We start from the raw sequence: 17287 nt of genomic DNA, 5'->3' as shown, positions 1-17287 counted from the left end.
CTAAAGCCCCTGCAGAAAGGAGTGTGCTTTTTTTCTGAAGCAGAAGAGCAATAGGGGAAGGGGAGGCAGGACCTTGGCCTACAGACACAGAAGGAACATATGTCTTGGCAGATCCAGAGGGATAGTGGCAGGAAATGCCAGTGGTAAAGCAAGCTCTTGCCACGCCACACTGCGTGCCACACGTCAGCTCCTCTGAGTACTGTCTCATTGCTGAGAGCAGATAACACTACCAAAACTTCTGTTCAGAACACCAGGCAACAGGAAAAAAACAAAAACAAAACCAAAAACAAACCTGTTTGTATTTCTAAGAAGGTTGCAAGAGATCTGGCCAACTACCAAGTCAAGGATCACCTTTTCACTATTCTATTTCATCTGTGGCGAGATGAAGTGGTCGTTGTGAAGTGAGAAATGAATGTGATTATCCCCCTTCCCACCACAGTTCCTACTCCTTCCTCCCCTCCCCGTGATTTAAATCGTGTGCCACTGAGTGCATTTTCTTTACCTACACTTGAAGACTGGCTGATTACTAATCACGCTACTACTCAACCTCTGCAATCACACCACCAAGTTAGCGAGCACTGCGATGGCATGTTCTCCAAGTCCTGGTGTAAGTAAGGTTCACAGGATATCAAAACCTTCCATAAACGTGTTTGGCTTTTTTTTTTTTTTTGTCTTCCCCCTCCACAGGAAATTAAATACAAAAATAGCTTCTAAAGAAAGTAAAAGAGTTGTAAAACAAAAGATTAAAAAAAAAATCTCAACAACAACAAAAAATACAAGTCTCACCCCACTGTCTCTTTAGGGCAAATTAAGGAGAGAGGTTCAGCAATAACTCTGAGCTTACTGCTTTAACAATCTTCTTTTTAAACTTAAGGAATCAGTGCAGTGCCAGAGATAGCAAGAATAATGCATGCAAGTGAATCATCCTGCTGAAGTCACCCACCAAGACACTCATGCATTTCAGTGGTGGCAGGACTGGGCCCATAAGATTACTAATGTTAGTAGATTTAGTTTTACTGTTTTTGTGTGCAATGTCAAAAGTAGCACAGTTAAGTTTTGCTCTCCGTGGCTCATCTATACTGCTTTGATTTATGGGCCAGATCCTGTGTTGGACTGCACAATCAGCTCCCTTGAGAGTATACAGAAGTGGTAAATGTGTATTCCCCAAAGTCACTGAAGCAGAGAGGAGCAGTAAAGAGAGACTTACTGAGGGAGGTGGGGACTCCCGGCCAATGAGCGGGGTATTCTCACAACGGGGGTTCTGGAAATTTGCATTCTGGCTCCTAGGAAAGGAAGACACACATGGTAATGGGGGTACGTGCCACACTTCTCCAGGGAAGGTCTCTGACAGTGACATGGGACAGAGCACAGCACCCCCAGAATTACTGCAGCAGATCAGTCTCCCTCAAAGCTTTTCTTACAGGCCATGTGGATCCCCTTCTTCAGTCACAAAATCTGTGCTCAAGCTAAGGGAAATAACGCTATCTTTACACTCTTACTCAGAACAGCCCACACTGAATCGCATCGAATGAATTAAAAATAGGTTTGTGCGAAAAATCTGCCTCTCTACAGAGTCAGAACTGCCAAGCTGCAGAATTGGAGATAAAGTAAGGACAAAATCTAAAGGGAAGAACAAAACGATATGCCAGCCCAAGAGATGGGCCCCAAAAGGGAGTCAGAGAGCCATCAGGGTTTGGCACTTCTAGAGAAAGCTCTTAAAGTCCCACCTGGACCAGGCAGCTCCAGACTGCAACAAATACCAGAGGTGGCTTCAAACACAGAGAAGGAAAGAGCCTGCAGGTTTTGCTATGGCTCCTGGTCTCTAAGGAGGCTTAAAATCTTCTGGCAAAACTGCTCTGTCTGAAGAGCCAAGCTTCACAGGGATCAGAACCATCGTGCAGTAAGGAGCCTGGATAACACTGCTTCCCTTTTCTGTGGGCAGATGTCTAAATCCCACAGTACGAAGCAGTGGTACTATTTTTGAGCATGCTGCCTAATAGAACCCTTTCTACTGCAGTACTTTTAGGCTATCCCAGTAGATGCTAATCAGAAAACATGCCTTTTGACATTTCAGACAGAATCCTTTATCACTTCCACTGCTTAGTTGAAAGTACCAGCCCTGCAACTACAAAATCTGAGCGCAGCAACTTGGATGAGATGCAATTCAGCCTTTTTGTCAGGATACTCACATGTACTCTGTGACGGGAGCATTGCTGACTGTGTGTGCTGCTGCTGGAATGCTGGTCTCACTGCCATAACTACTCCCACAGCTATAGAGGCTGGGCATGTGCACTCTGTAAAGATTATCGTGTGTCTGTCTGCTCCCCTGAGCAGCTGATTCTTCATCCCCATCATCATCTGAGCTTCTGCAAGAAGGAAAAGAAGTTCCTCCTAGAACCCTACAATCACCCCACACGTGGGGTTTGCAGGAAACCATGGCAATCCTAGGAACCTCCCAACCATCCTCCACACCTCCACATTTATACCCAGTTGGGATGCCTCAGGGTGGCAGTGTCAAACACAGCCTACACCACTGTGACTCAGACCTCCCACAGATGCCATCTGGACTTTTAGATTGCATGATCCCCTGCAGTCTCCCTATGGTCTTCTCCCAGGGCTTGGCAGACAATATGGTTCTTCAGCTGCTCAGTCACATAACCAAAGAATGGACATGCATCCCAAAAATACACAGTACTTTGGAAAAAATATATGTAAAAGAGGTAGGAAGGATGTATTGCCAGGCATTCTGCAAAACATCCTTCAAACTACAGTCTGTCCTTCCATTCCTTGCAGCAATGTCCAGAGGGCTTTTAAGGATAAGAGTCTGAACTTCCATTATGGTTGCACAGTGTCTCCCTCAGCTTCTAACAAAACTTCACAAGTCTCCACATGTAGCAAGTTACAACATTTGTCTCTAGAGCCTTTCTTCACTCAGCAAGGCCAGGAATTTAAATCAATTTTAATACAGAGCAGAACTGCTTGCAAGCTGATTTCCTCCCCATCTTTCTTCTGTCTCTTTGAAATAACACACACTGTTATTTTATTTCCCTAATTATGGGATGAAGTATCAAGATCTGAAGTACATTTTAGTGATACTGGACAAGACTAGAAAAACACTCAACGTGAAACGTCTTGCTGCTGGGCAGAGACATGATGGGCATCCCTAGAGCATCCCCACCACCACTTGCAGCTTCTGCACCACCAGATGGCACTGAAGATTTAATCAGGGAATTGCAGCCTGTACAGCTTCTTACAGGCAATGACATCCTCCACCTCCCTGAGGGAGCCAGAGGAAGAAGCAGTGCTCCAGATAATGCAAGAGGGAATCTTTCAGTTCACAGCAGCAGCCTGCTGGGGCTGATGGTACGGGCAGCATGAGAGATAACACTGTAAATCTCTCTCCCTCAAACAGACTGCCATTCTCTTCTTGAAAACGCCTCTACAGCTGTATGTGGAAGAGCCAGGGAAACCAGCCATTTTCTGCAGCAGTGTTCTGACATTTCCCAAGGCTTCCTCTGTGGGCACTGCAGGCCTGGCGGGCTCTGGCTTCCTACTATTGTTCTGGATGTTCCACTTTGAACCTTGAGTTTAGGCTTAGGCCACAAAAATCACATTTCAGGACCACAGTGGAGAATTTGCTGCGCAGTCTAATAGTCTTCTACAAGAACAGAGAACCCAAAGCTATTTTAATAGCTGCATGTGGTACAGCAGCCAGTTGCTGAGGCCCTAGGAAGATTCGCTCAAGGCTTATGATCAGCCCTTACCATCATTAACAGTAGTTCCAAACAACTCTGCTGTTACATGATCACCAGCAACGTGCAAGCATCTTATCTGCCCATGCTATTGCAGACACGACTGCTTTCAACTCCTATTAGCTGTGCAAGTCAGTTGCCCTAGTTTTAACAAAGCCAAGAAAGGCAAGTGCGAGCTGCTGCTCATCCTAGTTCTCTTCCCCATACTAGAACAAATGCCAGAGCAATGCAAGAGAAGAGGCACTGTACAGAGAAGCACATAGTTCAAGCATTTGCCTTTCTCTACAGCTACAATCATTCATCTCTGACTTGACTCCAGTCCTACAGCGTACTGAATACTCTTTACACGTAGTATTTCAGCACAGTGAAGTTCAGATGTAAATATTAATCACCACCACAGCAAACGCCAGCAGATTTTTTTCCTTTGGACCTGTGCTTAAGAAGGCCTCACGCTCATGGGATCACATGGGAAAGTGCTCCAGATGCTCATGGGCACAAATCCAATAGCTGGTCTTCATCAGGAAAGAGCTCTACAACACTACAGGTTCTAAACCCTCTCTATACCTCTTTTGCTGCCAAGTGTGTGGGACACTGCACACAATGGAACTGAACATGAGGGCTGTGACAAAGGAGAAGAGAACCAGGTAGATGAGGCCTTCCACTCCATCATAGCAAAAGCCCGTCAAAGCCTGGACGTAATCCTGGAGAAAGAAAGGAGCAGAGTTTCTTGGTCACTAGAGAGTTAACACTGAGTTCTAATTCAAAAGCCTTCCCCCCCAGACCATGCTCTCTGAAACAATCTAGTTCATAGCTGCATCTCCAGAGCATACTTTAATTTTAATTTTGGAGACCTGGAGTGTTTTTTCATAACTTCCTTAACTTTTATCTCTATTCACAAAACCTAAAGCAAATTTAGACATGGCAGCAAGAGATTAAAGAAAAAAAAGGAAAAATCCAAGATAGAACTTATCCACCCAACTTAAGTCACCATGTTTTTCAATAAGCCTTTCAGCTCCTTCGCTCTGTCCTATTGCCCAAGAACACAAGCACGGATTACTTATTTCTATACTTCCAGAGATGCAGCTAGGGCAATAGTTTGATTATGCTTTCCTGCAGCTATAAGGCATTTCGTGGGAAAAGCAATAAGCTATGAACTACGGAAACAAGCTCAGGGCCCCTTAACCTTACAGCTTGCAGATGTAATGAGACGTTATCTGGTTTTCTACACTGATCTTCAAACACAAAAATACAAAGCTAACTTGATCCAAAACCCCATTCTCCTTTCTGCTGGAGTCAATCAGTAAAGTTGTTACAAACTGTTTTGGCACACCAGAGATTTGGAACTCCAGAATAATCAGTACTCTACAGGCTCTACACCCACTTAGTGCTTTCTTAACACAAGCCCAGTTACTGAGTACTCACCAAATGCAGACTCCGACAGTCTACTAAAGCTGTCAGTTGCTGCAAGTTTATCTCTGTTGAATTGAGAACCTCCTGGATCCGTGTAAGATAGTCCTGTAAGCAATAAGCCCAGTGATTATTACATGGAAGCAGCTCTGAAGAACCTGATACCGGGCTATGTACACAGGGAGAGCAAAACTGAGGAGTTACCTTGGAGGTGGGATGCTCTCTGCTTGCTGACCTCATGAGTTCCACAACATCATCTTGCATTTCCACCAGAGCCTTGTGACTTCCTGACAGTTTCTGCTCAACACAAAACAGTGAGTGTTTCAGCAACTCACAGACCAGCACAACTCCTGGGAGTTAAGACTTAAATCTCACTAGCAAACACTGAAGTGTCACCTGTACGAATGGTTCAACTTCAGGAAATCTCAGCTGATATGTATGCAGTTCCAGTAACATTAAGTTCTACTTTTACTGAACTGGAAGGAGTACAAACAAAACACGCATGCAGAGCTGTGGCCAATGCCAGGCCAGAGGGGCAGGAGAAAAGGCAAGACAAAGCACTTATATTCTCACCACAGCATACAGATGGATTTTTCTACCCAGTCAGATGGCTAAGAAGGAATCAAATATTAAAAATTGTTTTCACTGGGGTACAGTTCTCACACCCCATTTAAGCATCCATGGGAATTTCACATGCTATAGCATGTCAGAGAGTACATAAGCAACCAGAAACGCAACTGATAGCAATGGTGCACAGCCTGAAGTGTTCTTCTCCCATCCTTGAAAACAGAGGAAGATGAGATTTAAAAAAAAGATCCTAATTATAAACTGAAGCAGCTGGTGTCTGCTGCACAGTGGGTGGTGTGGGTTCATTCTGGCCTCTGATACAGAAGAGAAAGTTTGGGATGGGCCCAGGTGCTGCTTCTCAGCCCCCACACGAAAGAATAATGACTCACGTTTATACTTCAGGATGCAAACCCTCGAACACCCAAGGGATTTAAGAGGCATATGTGAGAACTGCTCCCCCACCCCACTTCGTTTTGGGAGTGGAGAGTTGCCACTTAAACCAAAACAAACCACAAGAGGAGATTCAAAGCAGGAAGTCTGCAGGTTCCCACCTTGGCATGAATTGTGGGTGCTCTGCCTCCACATTGCTGCTCTTAGAAGAGCACTACGTAAACAGAGATATCATGAACAAAAGCCATGGTCCTTACCACATCACATACAGCTCCCTCTGAAGGGCATCCTAGACCATACAAGCAATAGTGATGGTGGAAAACAACTGCTCACTGTATCGCTTGCACAGCTGGAAAGTAGGTACCAAAGCTTTACCAACAGGTGGAGTGTTTCCTACAGCTAATACCTTGCAACTTGCTGCTTGCTGGCACCAAAAGCATTCAACCCATCCCCTGCGAGAAGCAGGATGCTGAGAAGTAGAGAAGGAAGGTGGGCACAGTGCTCACACTCACCTGCTGGAAAGGGTTGGGGTATCCGGTGCTACAGGTGATGTAATAGCGGAAAGTATCTACAAAGGCAAAAGAGAAAGTCACATTAGTGATGGTGTTCCATTATTGCACTATTTTATGGCTACCACAATGGAGGTGTTAAGCCCCAGAAGCAATACACAAAATGAAAGCGGAATGTAAGTGAAACCACTTCCCTCTCTCTAGTGCATGGAGGAAACTAGAAAAAGGGATATAAGCCATCTTTAGGGATAAAGAAAGAATTGTTTTCTGCTCCCCACAACAAAGACTATTTGTTGCTTTGTTTTTTTCTCCTCTCCCCTTCAACAATAAAGAAGTATGGGGCTTATATTGTCAGGGGAACCATTAATACAAGTTTTGTTCAGAAGTCAGTTTTACTCATAGCATAACCAGACCTCAGTCTAGGAGAAGTCCAACTGAATGTTTAATTTCTACAGCTTTTGAGCATCAGAATACCATTCTATAGTCACTGAAAACAATCAGAGGTTGGCACTGCCGCCTGGGATATACAGTAAGGACATAACTTTCAGCCAATTCCATTCACCAACTAGATCACTAACCAGCCACAGAAACACTGGCACAGGAGAGCTGCCAAAGGTGATATAAATACAGGCTGCTAACTAAAGTACCTGTGAAAGCACACCGTTGGGCCAAGGGAGGTGCAAACACACATCCCCATGCTACCACACCATGTTGAAACATAATGCTTCCTAAATATACAAGTTCACGTGCTAAAAAAGTCTTCCAGACTGGGGGCTCAAAGGGGAGACTGGTTTTAGAGTTCTGTAGAGGACATAAGAAAGCCCTCCTAGCTGAAGAAAACAACCTGTAGTAACGTTATCACTTCAACATCTTGCTTTCGAAAGCAAGAAACATCTTGGAACGTGCTGAGGAAAGAAATGGATATAAAAAGAGTTCTCATCTTTCTGACATGCACTGGGGATGAACAAGTAAACAGCAGTCTGTTTTCTGGTAGATGTCACTTGCACGCAATTAGATTTTAATTAGGAGGTGTCAGACTACTTAGATGCATGTAATTTCTTTTGCAGCTTTCTGGAAAGGTATATTCTGTATTAAATCAGTAGTGCAGACTGGGCCAGGAAAGAAAGCTGTTACTGGAATACCAGCAAGAAGGTGCAATCCTTAACACTGAGTAGTTCTATCAGACATTGCAGAGCAATGAACACGTACTTCTACACATGAGTACAGACAAGCAGAGTTAAAATGCACTTCCTAAGGCATCACTTATTTCCATGCTTGAAGACACAGGTTCATTTCTCCTCATTCACCAGCCTGGTGCCCTCAAGAGCCCCCATAATACACCACTAACTGCCTGGACAGAGTCAGCACACACAGATTATGAATCTCAGGCTTCTCCCCACCATTCTATGATTCTCAATTGTGTGCTGCACAGGGAACAAGCATTGTGACAGAGTTACCAGTCCAGTACCTTGAGATTAACGCTCAAACATTTACAGTTCCTCTTCAGATGAATGAGAGCACATCAGCTTAGCAAAACCAGTGGTGAAGTTTGCTCAGTGAAGACAACAGCAGCTTGAAAATACACATACCACCTTCTCTCCCAACACCTTCTCTCCCATTCCCTTTAATCTTCTATCTGTGGCTCTCACTAACAGGTATTCCAGGTTGGAAAAGTACTCCAAGCACTCCCAGCTCAGAAATCAGCAAAACGCACAACCACAAGCGAGCAGAGCTGCAAAGGGAATGGACCTGAGAGCATCCCGGCTCTGCAGCACTTCCCATAAATATTGAATGTACCTTTTGGCAAACCGAGGCGCTGGGAACCGAGCAGTGCAGCGCAGGCTGCCAGCTCCCATGTGCTGCAAAGCAACCTGACAGCTGTTATTTATAATTCATTAGCCGACTTTGGGGCAGCTCTGCCAGCTGCTCCACCTCCCACCCCCCCCCCCCAGCTCTTTCTTTGGGATGATTTTGGCCTCCTCTAAAAAGCAATTAGCAGAAGATGAGCAGATTGGAGGGCAGTGAGAACTGCTATGTGGGCTTTGCTTTGCAAGGACCACACAAAGCGCTGCGTGCAAGCACTGCACCAAGGAAAGGATTGCTCCTCTGATGCTGAGTCACCCCCCAGTGGTGGAGGAGAAATGGTTAAAGTGCCCCTGTGCTTTGAGAAAAGCACAGCAACAGCACCCTGCAGTGTCACACACAGCTCTGATGTTGGCACTTCTTTATTTTACATCAACAGACTACCAGAAATTGCACATAGGCACCCACAGGGGTATCAATTCCACATCATCTGTATAAGTGCATTAAGTTGCATGACCTACTATTATACATGGCTCCAGAAAGGTTTCTTTGGGGCCTTCTGGATTGCCCTGAGAGTGCAGATCACTATGACAGTTCCCAGTATAATCACAGTTTGCAATTTGTGAGCCCAGGCTCAAGGACTGGTGGCTACAAGTGAAGTAAAGCAGAACAGCGAAATAAGTGCATCCTTTACTCTGGAAGACAAAAATCAACAACTGCTACACTGCAGTAACACCAATACTGCAGACTAGTGTGGCATTCTGTACAGAAATGTGCTTTCCAAAATGGCACAGCCAGCAGGAGCAGCTTTCCCCTGCACTGAACACAGTGTGCTGATAGATGAACAGCTTTAAACTGCTTTAAATCTACAACAGACGCTGAAGCTGCCTTGATGCAACCGCATAGCCTGCTGCTGGAAGTCCTCCTGACCCACTCTCACAGTACACATGCATTGTAGGAACAAAAGGCAAGGAAGGGAACTATCTAAAATACTTCATCTCCACAGAATCTGTTTTTCCTCGAAAGGAAAGTATAACTGCCTACTGAAGATGCTTCATCTGCTGGAATCTACTCGTTGCTTCTGCAACCATGGAGACTTACTCTTCATTTCAAAGCTCAGCAGAAATGTGAAAATGGCATTATGCACCTGCCAGAAGGCAGCAAGGAGGTCTGTATGTTAAAGAGCAAGCAGGAGGAAAAAAAATACATCATAGCTTACAAAGCAAAGCCTAAACCTTGAACAGTTTTTCCCCACTATTCGAGCGTCCTCTATGCAGCCTGATTTTTATACATGCGCCCAGTGAGAGTGCCTCTGTATGTTTAACCAGCAGAGACAGCTGAACTATATTGCCTAAGATGTCTAAGAGGAAGAAGACTCTTCTGACTTGATTTTCTTGCCTGCTAGGTTAGTCTTCTCCCTAAGGCGAAGCTATGTTTCTCTTAGATACACTGCTGGTACTGGTGAGAGCAGACTGATGTCATCATGAGTTTTCATGAAAGAGCTCATAGCCATCCCAACTGCCCTCCACACAAAGCTTTCTGCTCATCAGGAACCCGATGAAACAACGTAGGAAAACACAGCTTCTGACCACCCATATCAGGACAGAACGAGTCTCGAGAATGTTTCTTTGGACAAGCCCTTTTCTGCTGTGCCCACACAGCCCAAGCAGTAACAGCACAGCCACCACATCCCCCACATGGGGTTTTGTCCCAGCCTTAGATGGGAAAAGGTGGTGGTGATGTCAGTTCCCCGGTTCATTCAGCACTGGGCTTTTAAGATCAGAGTAAAGAGCAAGAGGCCAATTAGGAGCCTATGGGGGTTAAGAGTGCTTGCTGTTTTTATCTGAACAGCCAAGTTGCAGCATCCAGTTTGACAAACTCGGCTGGGCTGGAGCTGAAAGATTCCATTATCTATCCCAGGAGGTTTGCAGCTCCTTCAGCGGAAGCATCTCTTCACAGTGAAGATTTCCAGTAAGAGAATCTGGAAAAAGCTCTTCCTGTTGTTTAGACAGACTGCCTTCTTATTTAATTTTATTCAGTAAGTCATCTAATAATAACATAACATCAATGAAAAAACGACGAGGCTAGAAGATGGCCTCCTGCTTTGAAAATAAACATCTTGGCTGCACCAAGTCTTTTTGCTAGCAGCAGGAGCTGATTATACAGCCACTGTTCAACTCCATTGGCTTTATCTCAATTAATGAATACTGGGCATGTTAGGCACACACATCATCCATCCTCTTCTGCAAAATGATTTAAACTTCTCCTCTAGGAAACCTGTGTTAAGGCTTTCTTTTTTTTAATGCAGCACATTTTCTCTACAAAACAAGGACATCTCCTCACCAGCTAAAAAAACATGACAACAATAATGATGCACTTAATCAGATTATGCTCAGCTCCATTAATTCTATCTAGATTTGCAAATAGCAATTAATATACAAACGTTAACATACTAGTTGCCTAGTATCCAATGCTGCTATTCTTATGGGGAAAAAAAGATACAACCAACAGCAAAAAAGCATTGTAAATACAGAAACCTGCATTGTTCACCTCTAGTCTGAATGCCAGAGTATAAGACTGGGAATATTATAAGACAACATGTCTAAAATCAACAACTAACAGAATTATTAAAGGGAAACACTGACCCAGCACTGTAAAGCTAGTGGTTGGTTCACATTTAAGGTTACTTGCTGGTTCTTAAGTGTCCTTAAAAGCAGATGACAGCACCCAACCCAGTATCTCATACCAGCACCATTTCAGCTATGTGATTCCCAAGCTAAATGTGGTTTCTGCCTGTACAGCAACTCTCAACAGATTTTTCTTCCATGAACTATTTGAGTCTCTCCTTCAACTAATGCTTTTTTTTTTTTTTTTTTAAGCAATCTGTTTTCTGAACTGAAAAATTCACAATAGGTTGCACTCTGGTGAAACTAAGTGGAACAGCGCAAACATTTCTGCCTCATCCATCCATACTGCAACAAATGAGAGTGTGTGACAAGTCTGAGCACTGGAGCTGGGATCCTTCCAGCAGGGCAGCTTCCCCTAGGAGAACAGGGCTGCTTCTGGCTCTCAGCTGCTGATCCTGCATCCTCAAACTTGTCCCTCCTGTAGACAGAGCTCAACTGATGACAAAGCAGTTGCCACAGTCTACAGCCAAGTGTATGAGAAGCTTAAAGTAAATGCTGGCATCTTTTAACGCTATTAGAAGAGCCACTGTTGAAGTTAGAGTGTCTCTAAACAGTTCCACACAACAGTCCCTGCATTGTGGCCCTTCTTCCTGCTCAGGTGCACAGGATGTTCCACAACATGGGGGACCAAGAGTTATTTCCATAGCTTCCTGATCATAAGAACAGTAAAAACTCACATGGGAAGGCAGAATATGTGATCACCTCCCCACCAGCTGCCCAGTGCTATGGCAGGCTCAGAAGGAAGACCAATTTCCTTCCGAAAAAACAAGGAAAGGTGCTTGTGAATGCTGAATGGTTCCTAGCAGCAGTGAGCTGATGTGCTGGCAGCCCTCGAAGAAGCCACCCTTCCAGCTCAGGCCAATGACAGCACCTGCTCTTCCTCCTCCTCAGCATCTTGCTCAGCCCCATTCGCTGTTATTTATGGAGCCTTAGCAACTGCTACAGCTGGTGGTGCTGCTGGAACAGAGCCTTCTTTCACTCTGGGAGGTGACTGACCCTGCTGGGGGAAGCAGGAGGGATGGGGATGCCAGATCCACAGGAACCCCATGGGAATGGTACCGATGAGCAAAAAAATGCTGGAGCCAAGCTGATAAGGGCAAAAGAAATGGAAAAGGAGCAAGGAGGGGTGTTCCTCCTTGGAACTTAGGGTCAACCACGTTGTTACTACACACAGTTTTGGATTATCGAGTTAGCACAGCATGACTGCCACCAGTGTCTGGTATTTTCCTCTGGCCTCCATGGCCTGTTTGCCTTCTAGACCTAAAAGGAGACTAGCTGCTACCTGAAGCCACTCTTGTAACAAAGGAAGGATTTTCACTTCACACAACGCATTAAACATTTCACTCTCTGCTCTGAATTTCTTTGTTACAAAGACTCTTCTGTAGTGAGCTGCCAGGCTCTCCCCTTTCCCTTCCAAAGAATCAATAAATAAAGCACTCTAAGAATAATCTGCTGGGTGATACTACCAACCTGCATGTATGTATTCTTTCATAATACATTTTGCCTCCAGACATCAATATTTCTGATGGCTTCGAGTCCCTGCATCCTCAGCCATAGCCACATACCTAATTCCCTATCAGTTACACAGCACTTGGCCAAGTGCACGGCAGTAACACCAGACTTTCAGTATGAAAGGCAAGGATGTTCACGTTCCAAGCAAATGAGAACCAGTAAAGAACGTGGCTTACATGTGACACAAATCAGGGTCACAGCTTATTTGTGTTTTACCATCAGAAATACATACAGGGTCCATCAGGGAGAAAATAGGGTAGGAGAGAAGGCAACTTTGTTAGCCAAGAAGCAAACTCAGTCCTGCAAAGTACTTTTCCTTTTTAGTATTATCTCTGCTGGTGAGCACTCAACAATGTTTGTGTTAAGCCACAATTCTGAATATCACTTTTGCCCCTAAGGCCCAGATTGGAGGCACCCCTCATCTCACCAACCACTTCAGCCTAAATTAGGAGTGACAAATACAGAATCCATCCATCAGTGCTTCAGTTGAATGCTGCTGTGATGCAGGCATTTGGCTTTAAGTGGAACGGGGTAAACAAAGCAATCCAAATACTGCATTTACAATGAAAGGGAAATTCATATTTCTTTCCTTCTGATTCTGTTCATTTATTCTTTAAATTAGCTTTCAAAAGACTCCTATTTATAAACACCACGAAGAGAAAAATTGATACATGTATTTATTAATGACAAATATAGAAAATAAATATATTAGATGCTGGAATACAGACAAAAGGAAACCTAAAAAAAATGACAACTCAAACTACAAACTGATATTGCCACAGTTCCATTGCTTAGAAGAGGAGAAAAAAAGACCCAGGGCACTCAATTTAAATAAACCAGGGACATCTGCTCATCCACCTTATCAGTTATTTTTGCCTGAGGGCCAGAAAGAAAGAATCTTCTGACAGAAAAATTACTATTATTATTATTAATGATGATAAAAGGATGTATGCATACACGTCTGACTGGTGTATAAAAGCATTTTTTGAAAGAACGCGGGTTTTCCAAAGCTCCACACAACTGTTTTTCCCACAGCAGGCTGCTGGGAGCTGGGTACAGCCACAAGTTCTCAGCCATTGCCACACTCCTATGTGGCAGCAGAGCCACAGCACCTGTGCCAAAGCCAGCCCCAAGACTTACCAGCACTAAGCACTGCGTTCTCCTCAACCACTTTGGAGATGTAAGCATCCGGGTTAATACAGAAGTCACTGGAGCCCTAGAAAGAGGCAGGGCAAAAGGGAAAAGGAACATCAAAGAACACCAATATAAAATAGCAGTTGAGCCAGGTTAACATCAGGGAATCTTCCACTGCAGGGAGGTTTCAGGTGCTGAAGCCTCACTGTCATTCCCACTAGTACAGCTTTAGGCAGCCTCAGCAGTGCTGGAGTACAAGACACTGCACCCCATCACTGAGGAGCTGTGTAACTCTCACAGATCAAGTTACTAGGACAGCTACCTAGAACAAGACACACAATAAAACAGTGCATAACATGTACTAATGGCTGCTTAATCTTGTGTCTGATAAACCTGCAGCAAGAGGTGAATGGGAATTGAACCAGAGCCACTTACCACAGCAACAGCCAGCTCCAGACCCAAGGACCCCCAGCTGACAATCAGGGCAAACACCCCAAGCAAGCATACCCTGTAGGAGACAGACAGACAGGTGGCAGATGTAGAAACTCTCATCTCAAGCTAACCAGATCCCATCACAAGATGCATTATCTGCAATCCAAAGTAATTACCAAACTCAAGAAATTAACAGTCATCGCATCTTCAGATAAACCACTCCATTTTATGTGCTGCAGACAGCAGCAACCAGAAAAGTTAATGTCCAGTTTATGGTTCCATTGCTTCTTGGCCCAGGGGCCTCAGCAAGAGGAAGACTAAGCTAGAAGAAAAGTCTTTGGTCAGCTCCAAGCAAGGAAGTCAAAGGCACAGAGGCAGTCCAGGGAATGGCAGATTGGCAGAAGAATGACTTCATTCCTGTCACTTGGGCTATTCTGACTGTGGACATGACTTTCCACATGGGAAAGATATTCAGAGAACAACAGCCCCATATATCTGCATAAAAAGAAAAAAGGGAACACCAAAAGCACACATCACAGCAAACTAACAAACAACCCATGAAAATGCAGTGACTGAGAATTGTGCAAATTCCTTCTGTTTCTAGAGGAAGGCTGTAAGCACTGTATTGTCTATAGATAATGGAGGGAATACTTGGCCTGTGTTGGACTTTGGTGTCAAGCTGTGAGCACCTGAACACCACCCAAGTACCCCACACAGCCCAGGGAGAGAGCCAGGCACAGAATGGGGATTCACCTTTACAACAGCCACAGAGCCTAGCAGATCCTGTGGAGCACTCCAGAGCAAAGTGGCCTGCTACATAAGGACAGCACTGCTTGGTGCCTTTAGCTAAGCACAGTTACCTGTTCAACGTGACACAGTTTTTATTTTCCTTTAAATGAAGATGACTGGGTCAGTAGCTGATTGCTTGGCTCAAAGATCTAAAACTGGCATTTCACCATCTTGCTTGGCTCTGACACACTTGCTTCTCTATGCCATGTCCTCCCTTGGGGAAATGCCTTAATACAAACTTCTGGCAAGAGGGAATGAGTTTCTAATTTCAACTCTGGGTTTACCATCTGTGCATACACTTGGACCTTTGTCTGCATCACCTGCCAGGTATGAAGTCATCTGGCAAATAATAAATCTGAATATGCATTTCAATTATTAATGGTACCATCACACACCAGGACAAAATCTTGGCTATGTCAGCTGTCAAACTCTCATTGTGTTTATGACACTGGTATATTTGCCAAACATGCCAAACTAAACCAAGCTGCAACACGGGGAGAGGATCATTTTTTTCTTGTAATGGGGCTTGAGCGTGGCAGCATTTGCAGTGCTTTGTAGAAATAGATACACATTAATATTGCAGTAACATAGCAACAAGACTTCTTACAACTGTACAAACCATTGCGTGTTCTCTGTAAAGTCTCTTCAGGTGTGACAACCAAAGGTAAAGAGGATCAGATTGTGACACAAAAGGCATGCTACTAAGCTGTGCAAACACAGGCAGTGCTTATCATCCATTAGCAAACATCTTCACCACTATAGAGAATTAAAGAAGACTTCCACAGCCTGTAAATCTAAGGGAGGATGTTCACATTACTATTTCCCAGCTGACTCCCAAGCAAACAGAGGCTACCAGTGCTGCTCAGCAGAAGGCATGCTGCTGTCCAGATGAGTTGGTTGCTTTTGATGTGAAAACAGGCAGAACAGTATCATAGAGCTGTACAGCTCCTTCCTGTGAACATCTCTCACATGTAGCCCTATTTCAAACCACAGAGCAATGCTCTACAAAGGTACTCTGCATTAAGAGGCAGATTTAAACTGTTCAGCCTCAGAAGTCCTTGAAATCAATTGACAACAGACTAGAGGTTTAAACTAGCAGGCACTTGCATTCCTTACGTGCTGTCCTTGAGCCAGAACTTACCCCATAAGAATGGCCCTGGAGTTTCTGATGAGCCCAAAGAGCACCAACAAACATATCAGAACATGGAACAGGAGCAGGCCCAGGTACCCGAGCCACCTGCAGCAAATAAAAACACAGTCAGCAAAGGAAAACTGATGTATGAAAGGGACAGTTCAAGTAGTCTGAATTTCTCATAGGGAAAAACAACAAGAAAACAAACTCAGCCCTTGTTTTCTTTGAAAAGCCGCTGCTAATTATTAATTTTCAGAGGTCACTGGCTATTTGCTGTGCCAGGAGTCCAGGGAGGCAAATGCATTTAAACAACATGATTAGCATACAGTTATTGAGAAGTGAGACCACTAACCTTACTCTAGTACAAAAGCCACATGCTGCTGGACACCATCAGGTAAAGAAGGAGCACTGCAGCTTCCTGAACTTACTACATGTTTGTTAGAAACGCTTCAGTTGATTCAAATGTGTGGATAAAGGTTTCCTTTTGCGAAATACAGTTGGTGTTATCTTTTATTCAATAACTTTAATAAAAAGAAACGATAGTGTGTGATGTTAACACGTGGAACAAGTCTACATTCCTACTTTATTCAAGTTAATGTGCCATACAACTTCTCTCCTTGTATTAGGGCACAAGCAACCAATCTTTTACATTGAAAATATGTTTCCCTTCAGCTAGTAATCAACACTCTTAAGAAAAAAGTTGCTGTCATGTATTTTGATTTAAACTGAATGCAGTTTTGCTGTATAATGAAGTCAGCTGAGTGAGCCAAGAGCACCTACAGTAATAAACAGCCTTTGGCTCAGCCCCACAGAACAGACACAACACATCATTGTTGCAAAACAAATGCCACAATCACTATACTAACAGGGTGCTGCACACCTGTACCAGTCATAGAGGTCAATCTGAATTGCCAGCTCCTCCAGAGACAGCTCTTCATTCTTCCAGAAGGGGATCTCAGTTGCTTGCCTGACCAAATCATCCAAGAGACTTTGCAGTTTCTGGATAACATGCAAGTGGTCTGTCTGCTTTGCAAACATCTCCTCCAGGATGAGCAGGTTTGGCTCTGCTGTTTGGTTCAGGGCCACTGTGGTATCTAGCACCTGTAGTATGGCAAAGGGAAAGGATGAGAAGGAAGTAAAAGAGAATTCATCCTTATTAGCAAATTATGGACA

General features: G+C 44.2%; 1 protein-coding gene across 8 annotated transcripts in view; it reads right to left on the bottom strand.

The window, feature by feature from the left end:
• Nucleotides 1-17287, bottom strand: part of TTYH3 (tweety family member 3) — a 75514-nt gene that overhangs the window by 16531 nt on the left and 41696 nt on the right. For 7 of the 8 annotated variants that reach the window (XR_007379953.1, XR_007379954.1, XR_007379956.1 and 4 more), the window contains exons 4-13: nt 16995-17215; nt 16124-16219; nt 14197-14269; nt 13768-13843; nt 6629-6684; nt 5364-5456; nt 5175-5267; nt 4317-4453; nt 2190-2366; nt 1208-1283 (exon numbers count right to left, since the gene is read on the bottom strand). Coding sequence is in view for 3 of the 8 variants with exons in the window: in XM_048961162.1 (XP_048817119.1) it covers nt 1208-1283; nt 2190-2366; nt 4317-4453; nt 5175-5267; nt 5364-5456; nt 6629-6684; nt 13768-13843; nt 14197-14269; nt 16124-16219; nt 16995-17215 (1098 nt within the window). In the remaining 5 variants the exon portion in view is untranslated. The remainder of the gene's footprint in view (nt 1-1207; nt 1284-2189; nt 2367-4316; nt 4454-5174; nt 5268-5363; nt 5457-6628; nt 6685-13767; nt 13844-14196; nt 14270-16123; nt 16220-16994; nt 17216-17287) is intronic. The other variant, XR_007379957.1, reaches the window with a different exon arrangement.

This window comes from Lagopus muta, chromosome 15 (genome assembly GCF_023343835.1).
Source record: "Lagopus muta isolate bLagMut1 chromosome 15, bLagMut1 primary, whole genome shotgun sequence".
Lineage (NCBI taxonomy): Eukaryota > Metazoa > Chordata > Aves > Galliformes > Phasianidae > Lagopus > Lagopus muta.
The sequence above is the reverse complement of the archived record's forward strand: the minus strand, read 5'-3'. Positions and strand labels throughout refer to the sequence as shown.